This window comes from Octodon degus, unplaced genomic scaffold (genome assembly GCF_000260255.1).
Source record: "Octodon degus isolate 3935 unplaced genomic scaffold, OctDeg1.0 scaffold00027, whole genome shotgun sequence".
Classification (NCBI taxonomy): Eukaryota; Metazoa; Chordata; class Mammalia; order Rodentia; family Octodontidae; genus Octodon; species Octodon degus.
In genome coordinates, this window is record NW_004524603.1 from 12904377 (window position 1) to 12921464 (window position 17088).

Here is a 17088-nt window from a genome sequence, read left to right on the forward strand (position 1 = left end):
GTAAATCTTGAGGGGATTTGACTGACCTGGTCAGATACAAAGTTACATTTCTTATTATATAGGTCTTGCTTTATCTTGGACTTAACCATCCAACAGAAAAGTATAAAAACAAGGTATAAAAAGTAAATCCATATTAATATGCTGAGCTGTAAAAGGCCCAAATCAACAACTTCTGACATTGCCAGTCCTATGGATAACCCACAACTATTATGGACTACTGGACTACATTGGTTTATTTTGCTGAATTCACACACCTACATTATTTGAACAGCAATGGAATACCCATCTCTCACAAAAGTAAACAAAAAAAGGGATACAAGTGAAGGACCATTTTGTATCTGTATATACAAAATAGTTGGGATAGATATACAGCCACTTTTTCTTAATTCAATGAGAAGAAAGATTTGTACTAATAATGTTTAGAGAAGATATCATGTCTGCATCTTGTACTATGAATAGCCACTATGAAAACAACAATATGCAATGTATTAATTATTGAAACTGTCCTACTAATCGGTTTTGAAACTATTTCATTGCTATTTGTTTCTCAACAAAATTAATAAAAAAAATTGGTAGAGCCACTGGCAACCTCTGCCTCCTCCTCCAATGAAACAAGGGAAGCTGGAGGCAGGCAAAAATAGCATTAGAGGAGTTTTTCTAGTTGTCTTCAATAGCACTCACCTAATGATGCCATCAACCTATGTAACTGGATTAATGCAAGCATTAGCAAATGAAAATAAATTCCTCATGATTTGGAAGTTGTATGCCATACAGTTTGTGTCAGTTGTGATAAACTGGATCATATGAGAAAGAATAACCAAAAAAAAAAAAGTAAAGATAAAAACATACTCCTTTTTACTTTGCTCAAAAGGCAGTTAACTGACATTATTATGTGAATACAGGACTGCTCTGATTCATTAAACCTTGACACTGATTCCCAATGTGCTGAACATATTAAAAGAAAACTACTACTTTGATTCTGGCTGTAACAGCTTATTAGAAATATGACTCAGCCTCTCTTTATTATGAATATTAGAACTCTTACTGCATTGCCTGGCCCTCAGTTGGCAGAAAACAACGGATAGATTTCTTCTTTGTAGGTGAACTTTTCACATTTCCCTTAACATATAAAAGCCAAAAGGAAAAACTTAGATTGAGTTAAAAATAGGACAGATGGAGTCTCAAGACCCACACATGTTTATAGATGTATGTAAAAATGTTTTGTTTTCTTGGTTCTTGTATTTACATTATTTCTAAGACCCCCATAAACTACTTAGCATAGAGTACTCTTTTTAAATTAAGTCCTAAACAGGACAAGGAGGGTAGAGGAAAGGTACAGAAGATAAGAGTTTAAACCTTCCGGCTTTGCTAAATTAGGTTTAAAAAAGGGGGGGGACTTCTTTTAAATTGAAAATTATAAAGTTCTTTTAAATTGCAAAGCTTGGCACTGCTGGGAGAGGGGCACAAAAAGTGTTCAGAGAGGAAGGCTTTCACGCTCCAGGCCTAGGCCAACCTCACTGGGATCTCCCAGCAGCTTGAGCATCAGCATGACAGCTCCAGACACAGAGGTTGGCACAAGCTGCCAACTGCAGGCCTGTATGCTTAGTGCAAAGTAGAAGAGTCGACTGTGACATGCCATGGCCTTGGCATTGGCTACACATGTTGCTGACACAGCAAGTTCGTTAGGCTCAAGGTAGTGTCTATGTTTAATATCTGGGCAGGAGCAAAGCCTCTAATGGTTAGAGCCAGACTGACAACTGGCACACATAGCGGCTGTGCACAGAGGCCATGGCTACAGGCCCATAGTCCCCTTAAATCTTGTGGGGGTAATGTGGGCTTGAGCAAACCCGTTCCAGGTACTACGACAATGAAGCTGCTGCTAGCAGCTTGCTGAGCCCTTAGGCTATGGAGTAAAATCAACCAAAGGCATAGCCCCAATACTAAATGGTCTCTATGTTTTATTTGGTGTCATCAATGCTGTTTATATAGGGAAATCAAAGTTATAATTCTATCCACCCAAACCATTGTTTGGACAACATCAGATTCTTATATTTCTCAATTCCTTATTCTTTCTTTCTTCTTTCTTTTCTTCTTTCCTGCAGTACCTGGGATTGAACTCAGGATCCTGCGCTTGCCAGGCAAGCACTTATTCTACTGAGCTATCTTCCTGGACCAATTCTTAATAACTTTTATAGTCCTAAATTAAAAATGGTATTAAAAAAGGCTTTGCTATTTTACAAACAAATGTAAAGGTTTGGAATAAAATCTAAAAGCAGTGGGATTTAATAGTAGCTTATTTCTGACATTCCATTTAAATAAGAAAAGTCCTAGTGGTGGTCTCAAAAGGAGGAGTCAATCCCTCCAACTTCACTTGTCAATATATACTATTAAATTTTAAAACTTTTACATAAGATGAAAATACAGCAATAGAAAAACAATTCCATCACGTAAGAGGAAAAAGAATAGGAAGGGTCCTTTGGAGAGATATCCATATTGGGCAATAGAAGGGGACCTGTCTACCACTGACCTGGGGCAAAGTGTATGCTTGTGTTTTTTCCAGAGATTGTTAAAAAAATCTATTTGGGTAACAGAGTGGGTTGTCAGGCTGTACCATGAAACTAGATCTGGAGAAGAAGTTAATGGCTATGAGGCTAGATCTAGTCTGGGGCCTATTGAAGGAGCTGACCAAATGAAAATCTAAGATGTAAATAGGAGATAAAATATATAAAAATAATTGAGCTAAATTTTACTATTAAGACAAAAATGTAAAATTACAAAATATGCACATTAATTATGCAGAAAATATTTTATTCCTTCCAAATTTTTCTAATAAGAGATCTTTGCTATCAGGGTTATGTCCCTGGTGTGCTGTGTTGGTTGCACCCCTGGGCCACGCTGAGATGGTGATTGAGACTGGGTGTGGTAGTGCAAGCCTGTAATTCCATTGCTTGGGAGGCTGAAAACAGGAGGTTCACACTGAGTCTGATCTGTGTAGTGAGACCCTGTAGACTCTGTACTAAATACATAAAATAAAATAAGACATCTCTGCTAATTAGAAAAAAAATGTGACTAGTCCACTTATAATTATTAACTTCTAAAAATTGTAATAGAGTTACTATAATTTAATTTGACCAAAGATATTTTGAGTACACTCTTGATTCTATAAGGATGTTTGTGTGTTCTGTGTATTTGTTTATGTGTTTGTATGTCATTCTGTAAACACTTGTTATTTTTTTTTCATTTTTGTTGATTTGTTCTAAATTTAATTTGAGATATAGACTTGACAGTATGTTTTTTCCTAAACTGCCAGATAGTCAAAGTGATATAAAACTTGATTTATACATAGTTCATCAAAAGGTTTAAGCTAATTAAATAAAAATTCCCTGGAGGGGAGAAAAATTATTAGAGAAGACTCCAATTGATGAATAGTGTGGCAGTCAACCTTTTTTCATTAACGAGGAGGTCCCAATTACCTCATTAGTCTCTTGCCAGATACCCTCAATAAATTGGTCATTCTTGAAAAGAAAATTTTTCAGAAAAAATTACAATAAGGTTTGCTTTTTAAAAAAATGACTTTGGTACAAAACTAAATTAAGAAACAAAAAATTTTCACATGTGCATGGTAGTTCATTATTGTTAATGTCACAGTATATTAAGTGTACTTATGATTTCAGGTATAATTTCTTCCAAAATGTAAAACAATGATTGCTCATTGTGATAAGATATTTTTTTAGATTCAAACCTCTGCCTTTAACAAAAAAGTGTGATATATACCCCATTTAAGGATTAATTAGGTGAAAAATTTTTATGTATTAGAGATGATTAGTTAAAAGTGTTATGTCAAAATGAAAATTTAAATATCTCACAAAATGTCATCAGGATTGTCTTACCACAGTGTTGTCAATGGTTTTGATTTCTAAATTGCTGTGTAAAAAATGTAACTTTTGTCTGTTAACATTCCACAGGAATTTAAATATTAGAATATCCATTGATGTTTTATTTACTCTTCTCTTGTCACTGGGACAAATATTCAGCACCCAAAATCAAGGAAGGAAAGGCTCATTTAGCTCACAGTTACTGGAAGTTGCAGTCCACACTCAGCTGGGTCCAAGGCAGAGTGGCATATGGCAGAGAGCAGCCATTCATGTTTGTAAGAGAGCAAAGGGAGCGGCAGCAGTTTATTCAGCTAGCTAGCTTCTCTCCCCTCCTTATGTTGTAATGCAAAGTACCTGCCCCAGGGCATGTGCAGCATCCACACCCACAATAATCAATCACAAACTCCAGAAACTGCACCGTGATGGCGTGAGGCTTTGGGGAACACCTACGCACAAACCATAACAGTAGACAATTATAGGACTAGCTAATAGAAGTTTAAAAATATGCTCAAAAAAATAGAAGAGGGGAAAATAATGTGAGTATACACATGAATACACCTAGACTAACTGTACAAACATCTCTATTTACATTAAACTTTTTAAATTGACTGCTAAATGGATCTTATGCTGCAGACCATTATTGGACAAAAAGAAATAGCAGAGAAGTAATTTAGGTGCCAGCCCAACGAATAAAACCTAGAAAATGAGCAAGTATAAACATTTTGAGGTGACTCCTCCAATTGATGAAATGGAAAGGTTAAGCTTGAATATGACAACATTGAGACAAACACTTCCTAAAACCCAGCAAGCCTGATTACCTACATGGGGTGGGGGGGGGGGCAGGAAACCCACACAGGAAGGCGAGAGGACGCTTGAAAAAACACATCATGACAAAATAGTACCAACTTGTTTCTTGCTCTGGTGGCTTTCTTGTCACTTCTTGTGTTAATGGCAGTTTTAGTTACTGGGCTTACATTCCAAATCCACTACTCGATAGAAGACTTCACTGGTCCTATGCTACGGAAACCATACTTGTGAATGAAAGTTCTTGGTTACTGGTAGCTAGGATGCCCGGGGACTGGCAGTGCCAGCAGAAGAGGGGGCAGAATTCCATTCTATGAGATTGAAGTAGCAGGCTGGCCTATTTGTATAGGGAATGGGTCTCATTGCTTAAAGGCAAGCACACCAGTCTTGTTATCTGTAGTAAAAAATATCACTGAGAACAAGGGATGAAAAAGGGGAGTTTTTCTTCTAGTTTTGAAGGTATAACTGATGATGGAATATTTCCACTGCCAGATCTGCCACCCTGCCAGAATACCATGTTACTTATCTCAGTGATTGGGCACATTGGGAAGTCTGCAGAGGATCAGCAGCCTGGGTATTGGTTAATACTTCCAATGTAAGTGTCATATCAGGCTTTTTTTTTTTTTCTTGGTACCAGGAATCGAACTCGGGACCACGGGCTTGCCAGGCAGGCACTTATTCCAATGAGTTACATCCCCGGCCTCTGGAAGTGTCATGGATTGGAGCTCTTATGGCTCAGCCCAGACAGGGGAAGGAAAGGAATTAAGATAGGACAGGAATGACAGCGATGAATTTATGCTAAGCACTAACATTGCCAGTGATACCACAACGTGTCAAGGAGGAGGAATGTCCCTGAGCATCACTCATGTTCCTGGGGGACCAATTCAACATCTTTGCAAGTTAGCTACCTCTTTAAAGCATATGTCAGTATGGAAAGGTTATATATGGAGAAATCTATCCTCCTCTAATTTACATCTAAAATTTAGAAGAAACACCACATGGTTTCACCTCTTTTACCTGTTGCTTGAAAGACCTAGTTATTGGAACCCTTCTAATTATACCAATACCGGTCACAATTGTTCTTTATATGCAAGTCTAAATTCTTCTATTAGCCTTAACCTTTCTAGTGACAGCATTTATATCCTTAAGACAAAGACTGGAATTTGGCTTCCTGTACAACTACAGTGTCATTGGGAAGACTCTTCTTCCATGGTGCTGTTCCAACATTTTCTGGAGGCACTAAAGAAGAGAACAAAAAGAATGATTGAACTCGTGATAGCCATAACTTATGAATAATAGCAGTGGTACACGGACTCAGAACAATTGTAGACCTCACAAAGACATGTAGATTCAGAGTTCAATACTAAAATAAATGACTTAGAACACGCTGTTGCTATGCCAGGAGAATAAATTGTTAATCTGCAGCGTCAGCATCATTTAAAATGTGTTTGGAATGCCTCCTCGTTTTGTGTAACTCCAATTCCATGGAATCCAATTCATTTCACATGAGAAAGTGGGGAAAAACATTTACCATATGATGATCATGTTACCTCTGATATCCCATCTCTTCAGCAACATATTGATAATACTTTTGCAAAACAATAGTCAGAATTGTCTGGTGTTGCCACGTCAGAAGGCATCAGTAGTGGCAATGAAAACAATCCTTTTTGTGCCTTTAAATGGTTTAGTGGGAGCACAGTAATAATTTGCTTATGTTGCCTCTGTGTTATCTGCATAGATTGCCTGGCCTGAAAATGTGGATGAGTCCACCAGAGAGCCACAGATTGACAGTCCAGTCCTGGTTCTGATGCTTCAGAAACATTCAGCAACAATGCTTTCTCAAGGAAGCAAAGAACAAGAAACAGAGCCTAAGGAGACCTGTTGTCTGTTGTAAACTCCAGCAAGCTGGGATACCAGGTCACAGACAACAGGTTCTCCAGAAGGTGCCTTGTCTACTCTTTGATCCTTCACCTGGGATGTTACTGGCTAGCGTTGTATGAATTGAGAGTTTGGCAAATGTCTGAAGGGAATAGAGACAGTAGTTTGTTTACATCAAACTAGTTATGCATATTCCTTAGCCTGTTTTTAGCCCACAATGAAACTTCCAATTGTTTTCAGGACTTTATTGCTATTTTATGGTCATTGCTCCTTGCTCCAAACTGCTCTTGGTCAAACCCAGGGAGGTACAGGAAGGAGAGGGATTGGGTCTGCCGTCTCTGGACCTGGAACCCAAAGCTTTGGGCTTAGGTGGCATCAGGCAGAGGCTGAAGCAGTGAAGCCTCTGAGGCTGCACTCTAAGGCCAGGAGCTACTGACAGGAACAGGAAACAGTGTGCAGGCAGCGGCCTGGGCATCCTGGTGGGGAGCTGTGGCCTGGAGCCCCTTGGAAAGGGGAGGTCAGGACGTGATCAGGAAGCAAAAGTAAAAGATCAGGTCTTCCTCTTCTAGGAGCCAGGGCACAGCCTCGGCTTCAATGTCCCTCATAAAAAAAACCATGAAGCTGGCCAGGTTAAAGCAGAGAGTGAGTTCGAAGAGGTGGCCTTGGACAGCGGCTTTCTCCGACGTGAAGTCCTCTTGTGATCGGGTCATGTCCTGTTGCCACCTCTCCCCCAGTGAGGAGGCCATGAAGTGTTCCTCATACTGCTCCTGGCCCTGCTCTGGAATGGGAGAGATGGGAAGAGGGGGAGCAAAATAGTGGAGAAGGGGCAGAGAGGGGCAGAGGGGCCAGAGAGGGGACACAGAGGGGCAAAGGGGGCAGGCCAGACCTGATCTGTTCCCACCTTGGCCTTGAACCAAGATGAGAAGTCAGGGCACGGGAGGCCCAGGGCATTCAGCCCGCTCACACATCCTTGGCTATGAGCAGAGAGGCGCTGCTCTCTCCAGAGGTCTTTTCCAACCTGGGCTCAAGCACAGCCTGACACAAACACCCTCCACACACACATACAGCGCTGCCTCCTCCCACGTGTGACCCCACCTTCCAGTGCACAGGGAACCACAGCCCTCTTCCTGGACAAACACAGTGCTCACCTGTGATTACAGGGCCTGGCGTCCTCTGCCACAACCCAAAGCCACCTGAGAGTCACCCTGCCCTGGTCAGCTGCCTGGGGCCTGACCTCAAGCAGGTCCAGCCCTTTCCTCCACACCTGCCTCTTGCTTCCCCACCTACCTGCAGGGGGCGTCTTCTCTACCAGGCTCCTCTGCACTGGGCCTGGGCTGCCCTGCTGAGACCTCACCAGCTTCACCCACAGCAGCAGCAGCAGGGTGGCAGCCAGGAAAGCTGCCCTGCAGGGCTGGGAGCCCAGGGAGGTCATGGGGCTGCCCGCCCACCCGGGCCTCTCGCCCTGCTCCCAGGGCCCAGCAGGCTCGTGCTTGCTCTGTGTCCCAGCTCTTATCCTTACCAAGAGCTGTTTTTGTGTCTTCTCCTCCATTAAAGCTCTGATTTTGTGTGCTCTGTGACATCACAGCCACAGGGCTGACCTTCATTCCAGCCCACTAGAGCATTCCATGGCCAGGCAGGGGATGGCAGAGGCTTCTGGGCTGGCCAGAGCAGGTCACCCGATGCAACTGAAACAAGTAATTCAGGGCCAGCAGTCCTCCAAAGTAATAATACTCTGTACCCATTACACAGATGAGGAAACTGAGGTTCACAGAGGAATCATTCCCTCATTGAAGACTATACAACTGCCCATAGTCCTTGCAATTTGGACTTTTGTGTGTAAAAATAGCAGCTTCCCAGCAGTCCATGCAGCCTTTCTGTAAAAAGAGAAGCTTATAGGGATCTCAGACCTGAGGTAGAAAGAAGGGTCCTTGTGTACTGAGTTTGCCTGGTGCTTGACATGAACCTTGCATGTGTCGGGAACTGAGGTTGGGGAGACACTGGAGGGGGTGCTGAGAAAGCTCTGTGTGTGTGTGTGTGTGTGTGTGTGCGCGCGCGCGCGCGCATGAGGGGGACAGAGAGACACAGCAGAGAGTTAGAGACAGAGATGAGCAGTGAAAGGGACAGGTGCAGAAAAAGACACGGATACCAAGCCAGAGACTCCCGCACAGCAAGCGTACAGGGAGGGTGAGGGCGGGTGTGTGCCCCGAGCAGAGGCTGTTCTTCATCCTCCTTGCCCCCGTTTTTCTCCGGTCCTCCTCTCTGCCCTCTGGCTCCTCAGGTGGAAACCCCGTCTTCTCTCCACTGACACGCTCTGTGCTCTCAGCTTGAGTGCTGCGGGCTCCTCTCCAAGCTCCTTGCTGTTGGGAGCAGCGAGTTAGAGTCTGCAGGGGAGGCTGGGAGTCGAGGCTCCCAAGCTGCGGACTGCGGAAAGCCTGCGCAGGGCCCCAGGGCCTGCCCCGGAGCGCATGGACTCAGGCTTCCTGGCAGCGAGGTCCGCAGGGGGCACGGGATAAGTAACCTTCCCTGAGACATCAGAGAGACAGAGGCCACTCGAGGTGGGACAAGGAGAAAGAAGCTGCCGTGAGCTGCTCACACCTCTGCTGTTGTCTGTCCAGCACATGCATGCATGGCCTAGGATGGCCTAGGGTGTGCAGAGACGCGTACGCTCCTTGCAGGAGGGAACTGCAGAAAGGCAAGTGCAGGGCAGGACGGACTCTTTGGAGGGACGCTGCCCACACTCCCAGATGCGCCTGCAATAAGCCGGCACTGGCTTCTACCTACTTCCTGGTGATCAGAGTAGGCGGCATAGCGCTGCGGATTGGCACTCAAGGGCACTCAATAGACAGGAAAGTTCTGAGTAGACACTGACCTTGTTCACCCCTGTGTTGCACCCACTGACCTGCAGATCCAGAGAAAGATGTATGAATGGAAAAAATAAGATCATTAATCTCCTCTTAGCTATTTTGTAGGAGGAGCCTGGCATGAAGCTAAGGCAGCTGGAGCTCTGTAGCTATGAACGGAGAAGGTGGCTGCAGCGGGGGGAGCCGAGGTGGCCAGAACTGGGTTGTACTGACCACTTTCATTTCCCTGCCTCGTACCTTCCTGACTCCTAGTGACCAAAGATGTGAATTCTTGCAGGAAACCAAGAATCCCTTAAAAAGGTTTGTCTTATTGAAAACGTATGAAATAGAGAACAGTATTTTTAAATGGCTCAGAATTCAGAATGCCAAGAAAATCACCATCACTGCTTGGACCCTTTTCTGAGATGCCCACGGGTAGCTGGGGTGACAGTGTATTCTCTAAAAATGGAAATCCAAGTGTGTTTTCCATTTCTCCTTATCAGGTAGGAATGCAGGAGTCAGGCTGCTTTGTTGGGCTGGCCCTGGAACCCAGCGGTGGAGAGAGGAGTTCTCAGTTCTGCTCCTGACAGACCAAGGGCCCTGGCTGAGCTCTGCTCTGAGGCTTCCCCTGCTAGCTGCTTCCTGGGGGAGAGGCCTTAGTAGGTCCATGAGGGGACTGGGCATGAGGGGAGTGTCTGAAAGGAAAACAGGGCAGAAGCGTGGAATGCCACCCAGATAAGGAGAGGAGGAGAGGAGAGCGGAGGAGAGAGGAGGGGAGGCACAAGCTTCTGTCTACAGCTGTACCCTGTGGAGCAGCCTCCTCCTTCCACCCAGCCTGCTTGTCCACACCCCTCCCATTGCAGAGGACACTTGGAGGAGAGAACAACAAAGATGAGACTAAAGATCTATCGATGGGAGCCACGAGAACGGGCCCCCATTCCTCCAAACCAGACTTGTGACCAATGCCCTTGGTGGCGACCCCCTGCTCTCTTGCTCTATGCAGCTGTGAGCAGGCCATTCTCCTCCGGCCACCCCTCCCTGCCCCCACACCCTGGAGGATTAGCTTTATGGGTCCAGTGCTCCTTTCCCGGCTTGCCCCTTACTTATCAGCACATCTACAACCCCCATCTCAACCTTATCACTCCTACATCTCCTTAGACTGGAAGTCCCTAGACTTCAGGGACCATTACCACCCACGCAGCCCCGGCCCCTGGGAGGCAGAAACATTTCCCACAAGGTGACCCCTCCCCACTCCCTGGATGAGAACAAGAGTCCTCCCCGTCTCAGACACCTCCTCTTCCTTTCCTTGCTTATTTCCCTTTCAGTTCTTGTCCTTCTCTAAAAGTTGTCCTTCTCTAAAGATTGTTTTGTTCAGTCCCCTGTCTCTAGGGCACATCTTTCAGTAACAGAAAGTAGAGGGCTCCAGTTCCCAAAGACCTCTTGCCCGAGGAGAGGGACCCAAGAATATCCTTACCCAAGTCACTTGCAACTTGACAGCCAGAAGTTTTCCAAGAAGCAACAAGCTCTGGAGAGGGGCTTGTCAGAAGCTGGGAACTCACCTTTAAAGTTAGTTTCACTCTTGCCTTCAGCCTTGGAGTTCTGGTCAAGTGCAGGCACACCCTCTCTGTGCCATTTTTCATCAAACAGGGAGTGCTTGCACTGTTCCCACTGACCCCACAGATCCAAGTAACTATAATTCAGTAACATTGATATGCCTTTTTGAAAACCATCAGAATAAATGATCACACACAATAAAAGGACAATGCTGTGTTATCTTTATTCATTTCTCCCCTTTATCTCATCCCTGTGAGGAATCTCAGGGTTTCTTTGTCTTCTATTTCTGCTCAATTCCTGCTCAATTCAGCCTGCACTCTCACCTGGGGAGTCTCTTGGGATCTGAGTTTCTAGGTATCTGAGAGTGAGCTCTGTTTGGATCAAGAAACCAGCAAGGAGTGAGGTGTTCTCACAGAGTGTGGGCTGGGGGAGAACCCGACACCCTCGTTTGAGTTGGGTTCACAGGTAGGGGCTCAGAGAAGCAGCCCCTGGAGGGTTCTGAGCCGGGCCATCGCAGGAGAATCTACAGTTGGTGAGCTCAGAAAACAAGTGACACTTTACTGTGCTTCAGTGGGACTGTGTAATTATTCCTCCTATTTCAGAGGTTGTGAAACTGGGGTCCAGAGCTCTCACCTGATTTTGTAAGGAGAAGCATCTGGGGCTAAACTGGGATGGGACTGGTTCTGGAGCTGGAGGTCTGGACTTCCTACTCTCTTGCATCCTGCCCTCTGTTCTTCTTAGGGTTATGGACCCACCTTGGTCTCTCTCCAAATTCTGCTTCCCACCCTCAGCCTTCCCAGAGCAATCATGGGCTCCCCAGAGCACTGCCAGGAACCCAGCAGGTCCCTCCCTTGCCCCCTCCTTGCTCCTGAATCGCCATGCTTCCGGGCTGCACTCTATAAAGAGCACCTCCCCCTCCAGAGAAAGTGCCTCTCCCCTGCTGGGTGGCCAACCCCTTTGCAAATGCACGATCACACCGCATAGCCCACACTGCATACACATCACAGGAGGGAGAAACTCACCCGGGTCCTGACCCAGCAGACCCAGTTTCCTCTCAGTTGCTGCGTCCTCCACCTGCTCCTTCACCAGCTTCCAGTCACCTCTGTGCAAGAGACATGGGGGCCAAAAGACCTTGGATCCAGTTCCAGAAACTCCTAAACTCCTGGCTGGTTAGAAAGCAAGACAGGGACCTGCAACTGGATGAGGCCTACCTGCTGCAGCAGAAGAGGTAGGCTGCCAAGGACAGAAGCACGGTCCCGTCCCCAACCTTCTGACCCAGAGGAGGGTTCCTTGATGTAGTACCCTGGCGTGCAGGGTGCGGCTCCTGGGTCTCCTCTTCTGCCTCTTCCTACCTGCTGCTGCAATTCCCTGGCTGGCCTCTTAGTGGTTAGAGACTGGAAAACAATGGGAAAGACAGGAGACAGGATGACAGCACAGGCTGGAAGTTGTCTGCCTACTGGAAGAAGGCAGAAGGACCATCCAAAGAAGCCAGTGCACCAGGCGAGGAGGGCAGGCAGAATCAGGCTGCTGGAAAGCAGGCTGCTGGGGAAGGGAATGGATCCTTCAGGGTGCAAGGGCCCTTTCTTCAGGAGACCTGGTGGAAGAGCAAAGAGTTACCATGAGCAGGAGGCTGCCTGGGAAAGGGGAGGAGGAATTTGTTTGTGTAGCACCTAGAGATGATCACCTGGGGAGGCCCACCTCGTTGACATGGGAGAGTCCAGAGTTCAGTTTTGTCAGTTCTTTCTTTCTTTTTTAGTTTATTTCTTTTAAAAATGATTGTATTAATTTGTACTGCTAGCAATGGAATTCAGACCCTCATGCATATCTGGGCTGCTCCATCACTAAGCTGCATGGCCAATACTGTATTTTACTTTGAGACAGGGTCTTTCCAAGTGTCCAAGGGTGGGCTTGAACCTATGACCCCTCTGGCTCAGTATCTCAAGTAGCTGAGATGATAGGCAGTTCTTTTATTGTGGGTACTATTGCAAGTAGAGGGTGCTGGAGATATGGAACTCCAGGGGCCATGTTAGTCCAAGTTTGGTTGCTCCAGTGACTGGTGGTCCTGCTCACATCTGAGGTCCAGACCCAGGGAGGGCAGATGGGCAGGGGCAGGCTCTGTGATGGTTGCTGGGGACCTGCCTTCTGCTGGAGCTGGCTGGGGTGGGAGGAATAGACAGCCACGGCTGACTTGGCCCTCAGAGCGCCACATGCGAGGGTTAGTGTTCTGTTATTCCTACCTTGTAATTCATAGCAAACTTGAGCAGGGGTCCTGCATCTGTGTTCTGCACTGAGCTCTCCTCTCTGCAGGCTCCCTGCTTCCCAGCAGCCTTCACCCTGCCCTGTAGTGGGACTCTGACCTCCTGCGCCCCCCTGCATCAGAGTGGGACCTGGGTGAGCTCCAGCAGAGTTAGGTTTTAGACCTCCTTGCTGCAGAGGTTGAGAAAGATAAAGGGGTAAGAGAGAAAAGGGCTCTGACTAGTGTCCTCAAAAGAGGAGATAAACTCTGGAATCCAGTGCTGGCTGCTCTGGGCTGGTCAGAGACCCAAGGTCCAGTGGGACTGAGGGCTGGCTGTTTGCTCACCCTGCAGGTCTCTACTAGGGGCATTACTCATGCCACAAACCTGCTTCCTCAACTAGAAAACTGCTCGCTGGCCTCTGCTCACTGAAGTGAGAAGTGTGGGGTACCTGATCTCAGGGGGACTACTTCTCCCTAACGAGCCTATCTCTTCAGCAGGGTCCCATGACACTGAAGGTGCCGAATCCTGTGTTTACCTTGGGGCCAACACTGCCTGTTTAGCAAGCAAGGTTTCACCTTTATCTCCCACTCTGTTAGCGTCTCAGCAGAGGCTGAGGCAAAGTTTAACCTACAGAGGATGTGCAGATTGACTGGCTCAGCCCTCAGAAAGTTGCTGCCCATCTTCCTGCACTATGAACAATGCTTCGAGCCTTACAGCTGGGGGTGAAGTGCAGGAGAGACCCAGAGCCCATAGCGTGCTGCACACTCTCCAGACCCAGCAGGGATGTGGATCCGGACAGCCCCAGAGAGCACATGGGGCTTGAATAGCTCAGGAGATCTGCAAGTTCCCTAAATTCTATCAGCCAGCCTAGGCCACCCCCACTTTCCCGATCTCTAAATTCTCCAAGGATACAGAGCAGGTCTTTTTGGCCTGAGCACTTGAGAGGCCACTGGTATCCCCTTGCAGCAACCTGAACCCCACAGCTCAGACCTTGAAGCCGCCCACAGTAAAGATCTCTTCACAAGGACCTCCCCACTACCTAGCCAGACCTGGGCACTGTTGAATCAGGGACAGATCCTCCTGTGAGGCCCCTCACCGCTCAGAGTCACAAGGCCACCAGGATGACCCTGCTTGGAAGAAATTCACATAATAAAAATCACAGGGAATGTCAGGGAATCCCGGAGAGCTGCCCATGCCCAAGTTTCCCATGAGACCCTAAAGAGTGACAAGGCCAGTTTCTTTCTACACACTTTGTGGGAATTTTGTTCTCTTGGTCTGATGCTTCTGGTCCCCTCTGCTCGGGCCGCTCTGTGACAGTCTCTACCTGACTCCTCTTTACGCTCCTCCAGGATATCAGAGTTTCCACTGCTTCGGGCAGCCAAGGAAAACGACCTGTGCACCCTTAAGAGACTTCTGCTGGACCAACACTGTGACTTTCGACAAAGAGGTAAGTGCGCCATGTAATGGGATAGAGGTGGGGCAGAACGACCTGTTCCCCACCCAGGACTAGGGGGGCCTCTGAAGGCGGGTCTGGGGTTGTGTGCAGCCAGGTTCCCCTTCCCAGAGGCACTAAGGGTGATGCCTGGCATCCTTATCCTACTCCACTCCAGGAGCGCTGGGGGAGACGGCGCTGCACGTGGCAGCCCTCTATGACAACCTGGAGGCTGCTACGCTGCTGATGGAGGCTGCCCCTGACTTGGTCACGGAGCCCTCTCTGTGTGAGCCGCTTGTAGGTGAGGTTGCTGTGTGTAACTCTCCGTGGGTATAGGAAGCACAGTTGCCACCTTGTCACCTGGGTCTGGAAGGGTGGCTTGGGGGAAGCATATGCAGTCGGGAACAGGTACTCTTGGGAGCAAAACAGTCTCGCTGTACACTTCGAGCATGTGGGATTTCCTCGAGCTGTTTCTATATCCTTCCCATCTTCATGTAGTCCCTGAGGGCACATCTCCCTGTTTTCCTCACAGGGACTGTAGAATGGCTAACACAAGACCCCTGGTACCCAGTAGTGGAGGGGTAGGGACAATGAACTGGGGGCAGGGAGCAGCAGCCCTCAGTCCCTGGCCGCTCTGCAGAGCCCTAGGCAGAGGTCTTCAGGAGGACCTGTCAGGGAGGCACTGCCAGGATGTCGGGGCGTGGGGTTGCTCTGCTCTGCTAGGAAGTGGGCAGGTGACAGCCCTGGGCCTGACAGCTCTTTCTGTCCAGGTCAGACTGCACTGCACATCGCTGTCATGAACCAGAACGTGAACCTGGTGCGTGCACTCCTCTCCCACGGGGCCAGCGTCTCTGCCAGGGCTACGGGTCTGGCTTTCCAGCTCAGCCCCCACAACTTCATCTACTATGGTGAGTGCCAGGGTCAGGCTGGGAAGGAGGAGGAAGTGGAGAAGAACAGAGTGCTGACCTGGGGGTGCTGGGGTGGGCTGTCTGGGATGCAGCGGGCCTTGCTGGCCCTGAATGCCAGGGGCCACATCCCTCTCTGCACTGTTCTTTCCTCTGGTTCTGCTGGACAAGAGTCCCCAACCCCCAGCCTGGGTATAGGGAGGAGGAGACAGGCACTTAAGTGGAGGGGGGGTGACACAGCTTCATACAGTGACCCTGCTGCCTCCTGCCACTAATCCCTCTGTGTCCCAGGGGAGCACCCTCTGTCCTTTGCAGCCTGCGTGGGCAGTGAGGAGATCGTGAGACTGCTCATAGAACACGGAGCCAACATCCGGGCCCAGGACTCACTGGGTAGGAGCTGGATGCACGTGGATACTAGGATGCTGCAGACGGTGTGGGGAGGAGGGGCACAGGCCATCCCAGATGGGGACGGGGCCCGCAGGGACATCAGGCCCATGGCCACATGAGAGCCCGCCCTCCCCAGGGAACACAGTGCTGCACATCCTCATCCTGCAGCCCAACAAAACCTTCGCCTGCCAGATGTACAACCTGCTGCTGTCCTATGATGGAGGGGACCACCTGCAGTCCCTGGAGCTCGTGCCCAACCACCAGGGCCTCACGCCCTTCAAGCTGGCTGGAGTGGAGGGCAACACTGTGGTGAGCGGCTCCCTAGCCCCGAGAAGTCTCCCCAAGGACCTTTCTCTCCATGGTCCTCAAGAGGGAGGTGTCCCTTACTTTCCACTCCATCACTGACACCTTCAGTCCCTGCTTCTCCCATTCAGGAGTCCTAAGATCCTCACCTAAAATGTCTCTGGGGGAACCCAATGTCCTGGTCAGTTCAAGTGTTCACTTCATTCAGAACTTAGTGAGGTTAATGTCTGGGAAAGATAGAAAGCAAAGGAAGAAAAAGATTCACAAAAGCAGAAGATCCCTGGTTCCCCACCATCTTGTTCTGAAGGGTGGGCTCCCAGCCTGGTTCACAGTGTGGTTTTCCTGGACCAGCTTCCCACACAGTCACCTCTCCGGGGCCCTTGTGCCTTGTCAGATGTTCCAACACCTGATGCAGAAGCGGAAGCGCATTCAGTGGTCGTGTGGGCCACTGACATCTACGCTCTATGACCTCACGGAGATCGACTCATGGGGAGAGGAGCTGTCCTTCCTAGAGCTCGTGGTCTCTTCTAAGAAGCGGAAGGTATGCGCATGTGCATTAAGGAGTCACAGACTCATGTGTAAGCACTATAGGTGTGCATGGAGCCCAGCTTCCAGCTGATACCCAGGGCCCCAGAATCTTCCCAACCTTAGCATAGGTAGAGGTGAGACCAATCTCAAGGAGCTTTGGAGAAAATCCCAGGATGCATTTGTCTCCTGACTGAACTGCCCTCTGGGTAACTCAATCCTTTCTACTTTTTTTTTTTATTCTAACCTTCCAGACAGGAACTCTCCTAACAGAAGTTTCCTTCCTTCCTTCCTTCCTTCCTTCCTTCCTTCCTTCCTTCCTTCCTTCCTTCCTTCCTTCCTTCCTTC

General features: G+C 48.0%; 2 protein-coding genes across 2 annotated transcripts in view; one reads left to right on the plus strand and one right to left on the minus strand.

Annotated features, from left to right (window-relative positions):
• Positions 1-6836: 6836 nt before the first annotated feature.
• Positions 6837-8086, minus strand: LOC101578076 (LLLL and CFNLAS motif-containing protein 1). The gene is made up of 2 exons (XM_004629112.2): positions 7845-8086; positions 6837-7335 (listed from the first exon to the last, which is right to left on the minus strand). Exons 1-2 carry the CDS (start codon positions 7987-7989, stop codon positions 7076-7078), a joined length of 405 nt encoding a protein of 134 aa, XP_004629169.1. The 5' UTR covers positions 7990-8086; the 3' UTR covers positions 6837-7075.
• A 3813-nt stretch (positions 8087-11899) lies between these two features.
• Trpv5 (transient receptor potential cation channel subfamily V member 5) overlaps positions 11900-17088 on the plus strand; it is a 22485-nt gene continuing 17296 nt past the window's right edge. The window contains exons 1-7 of the mRNA XM_023712924.1: positions 11900-12179; positions 14538-14635; positions 14799-14921; positions 15391-15528; positions 15817-15915; positions 16049-16221; positions 16610-16756. Of these exons, the coding sequence (XP_023568692.1) occupies positions 12067-12179; positions 14538-14635; positions 14799-14921; positions 15391-15528; positions 15817-15915; positions 16049-16221; positions 16610-16756 (891 nt within the window). The 5' untranslated portion in view covers positions 11900-12066. The remainder of the gene's footprint in view (positions 12180-14537; positions 14636-14798; positions 14922-15390; positions 15529-15816; positions 15916-16048; positions 16222-16609; positions 16757-17088) is intronic.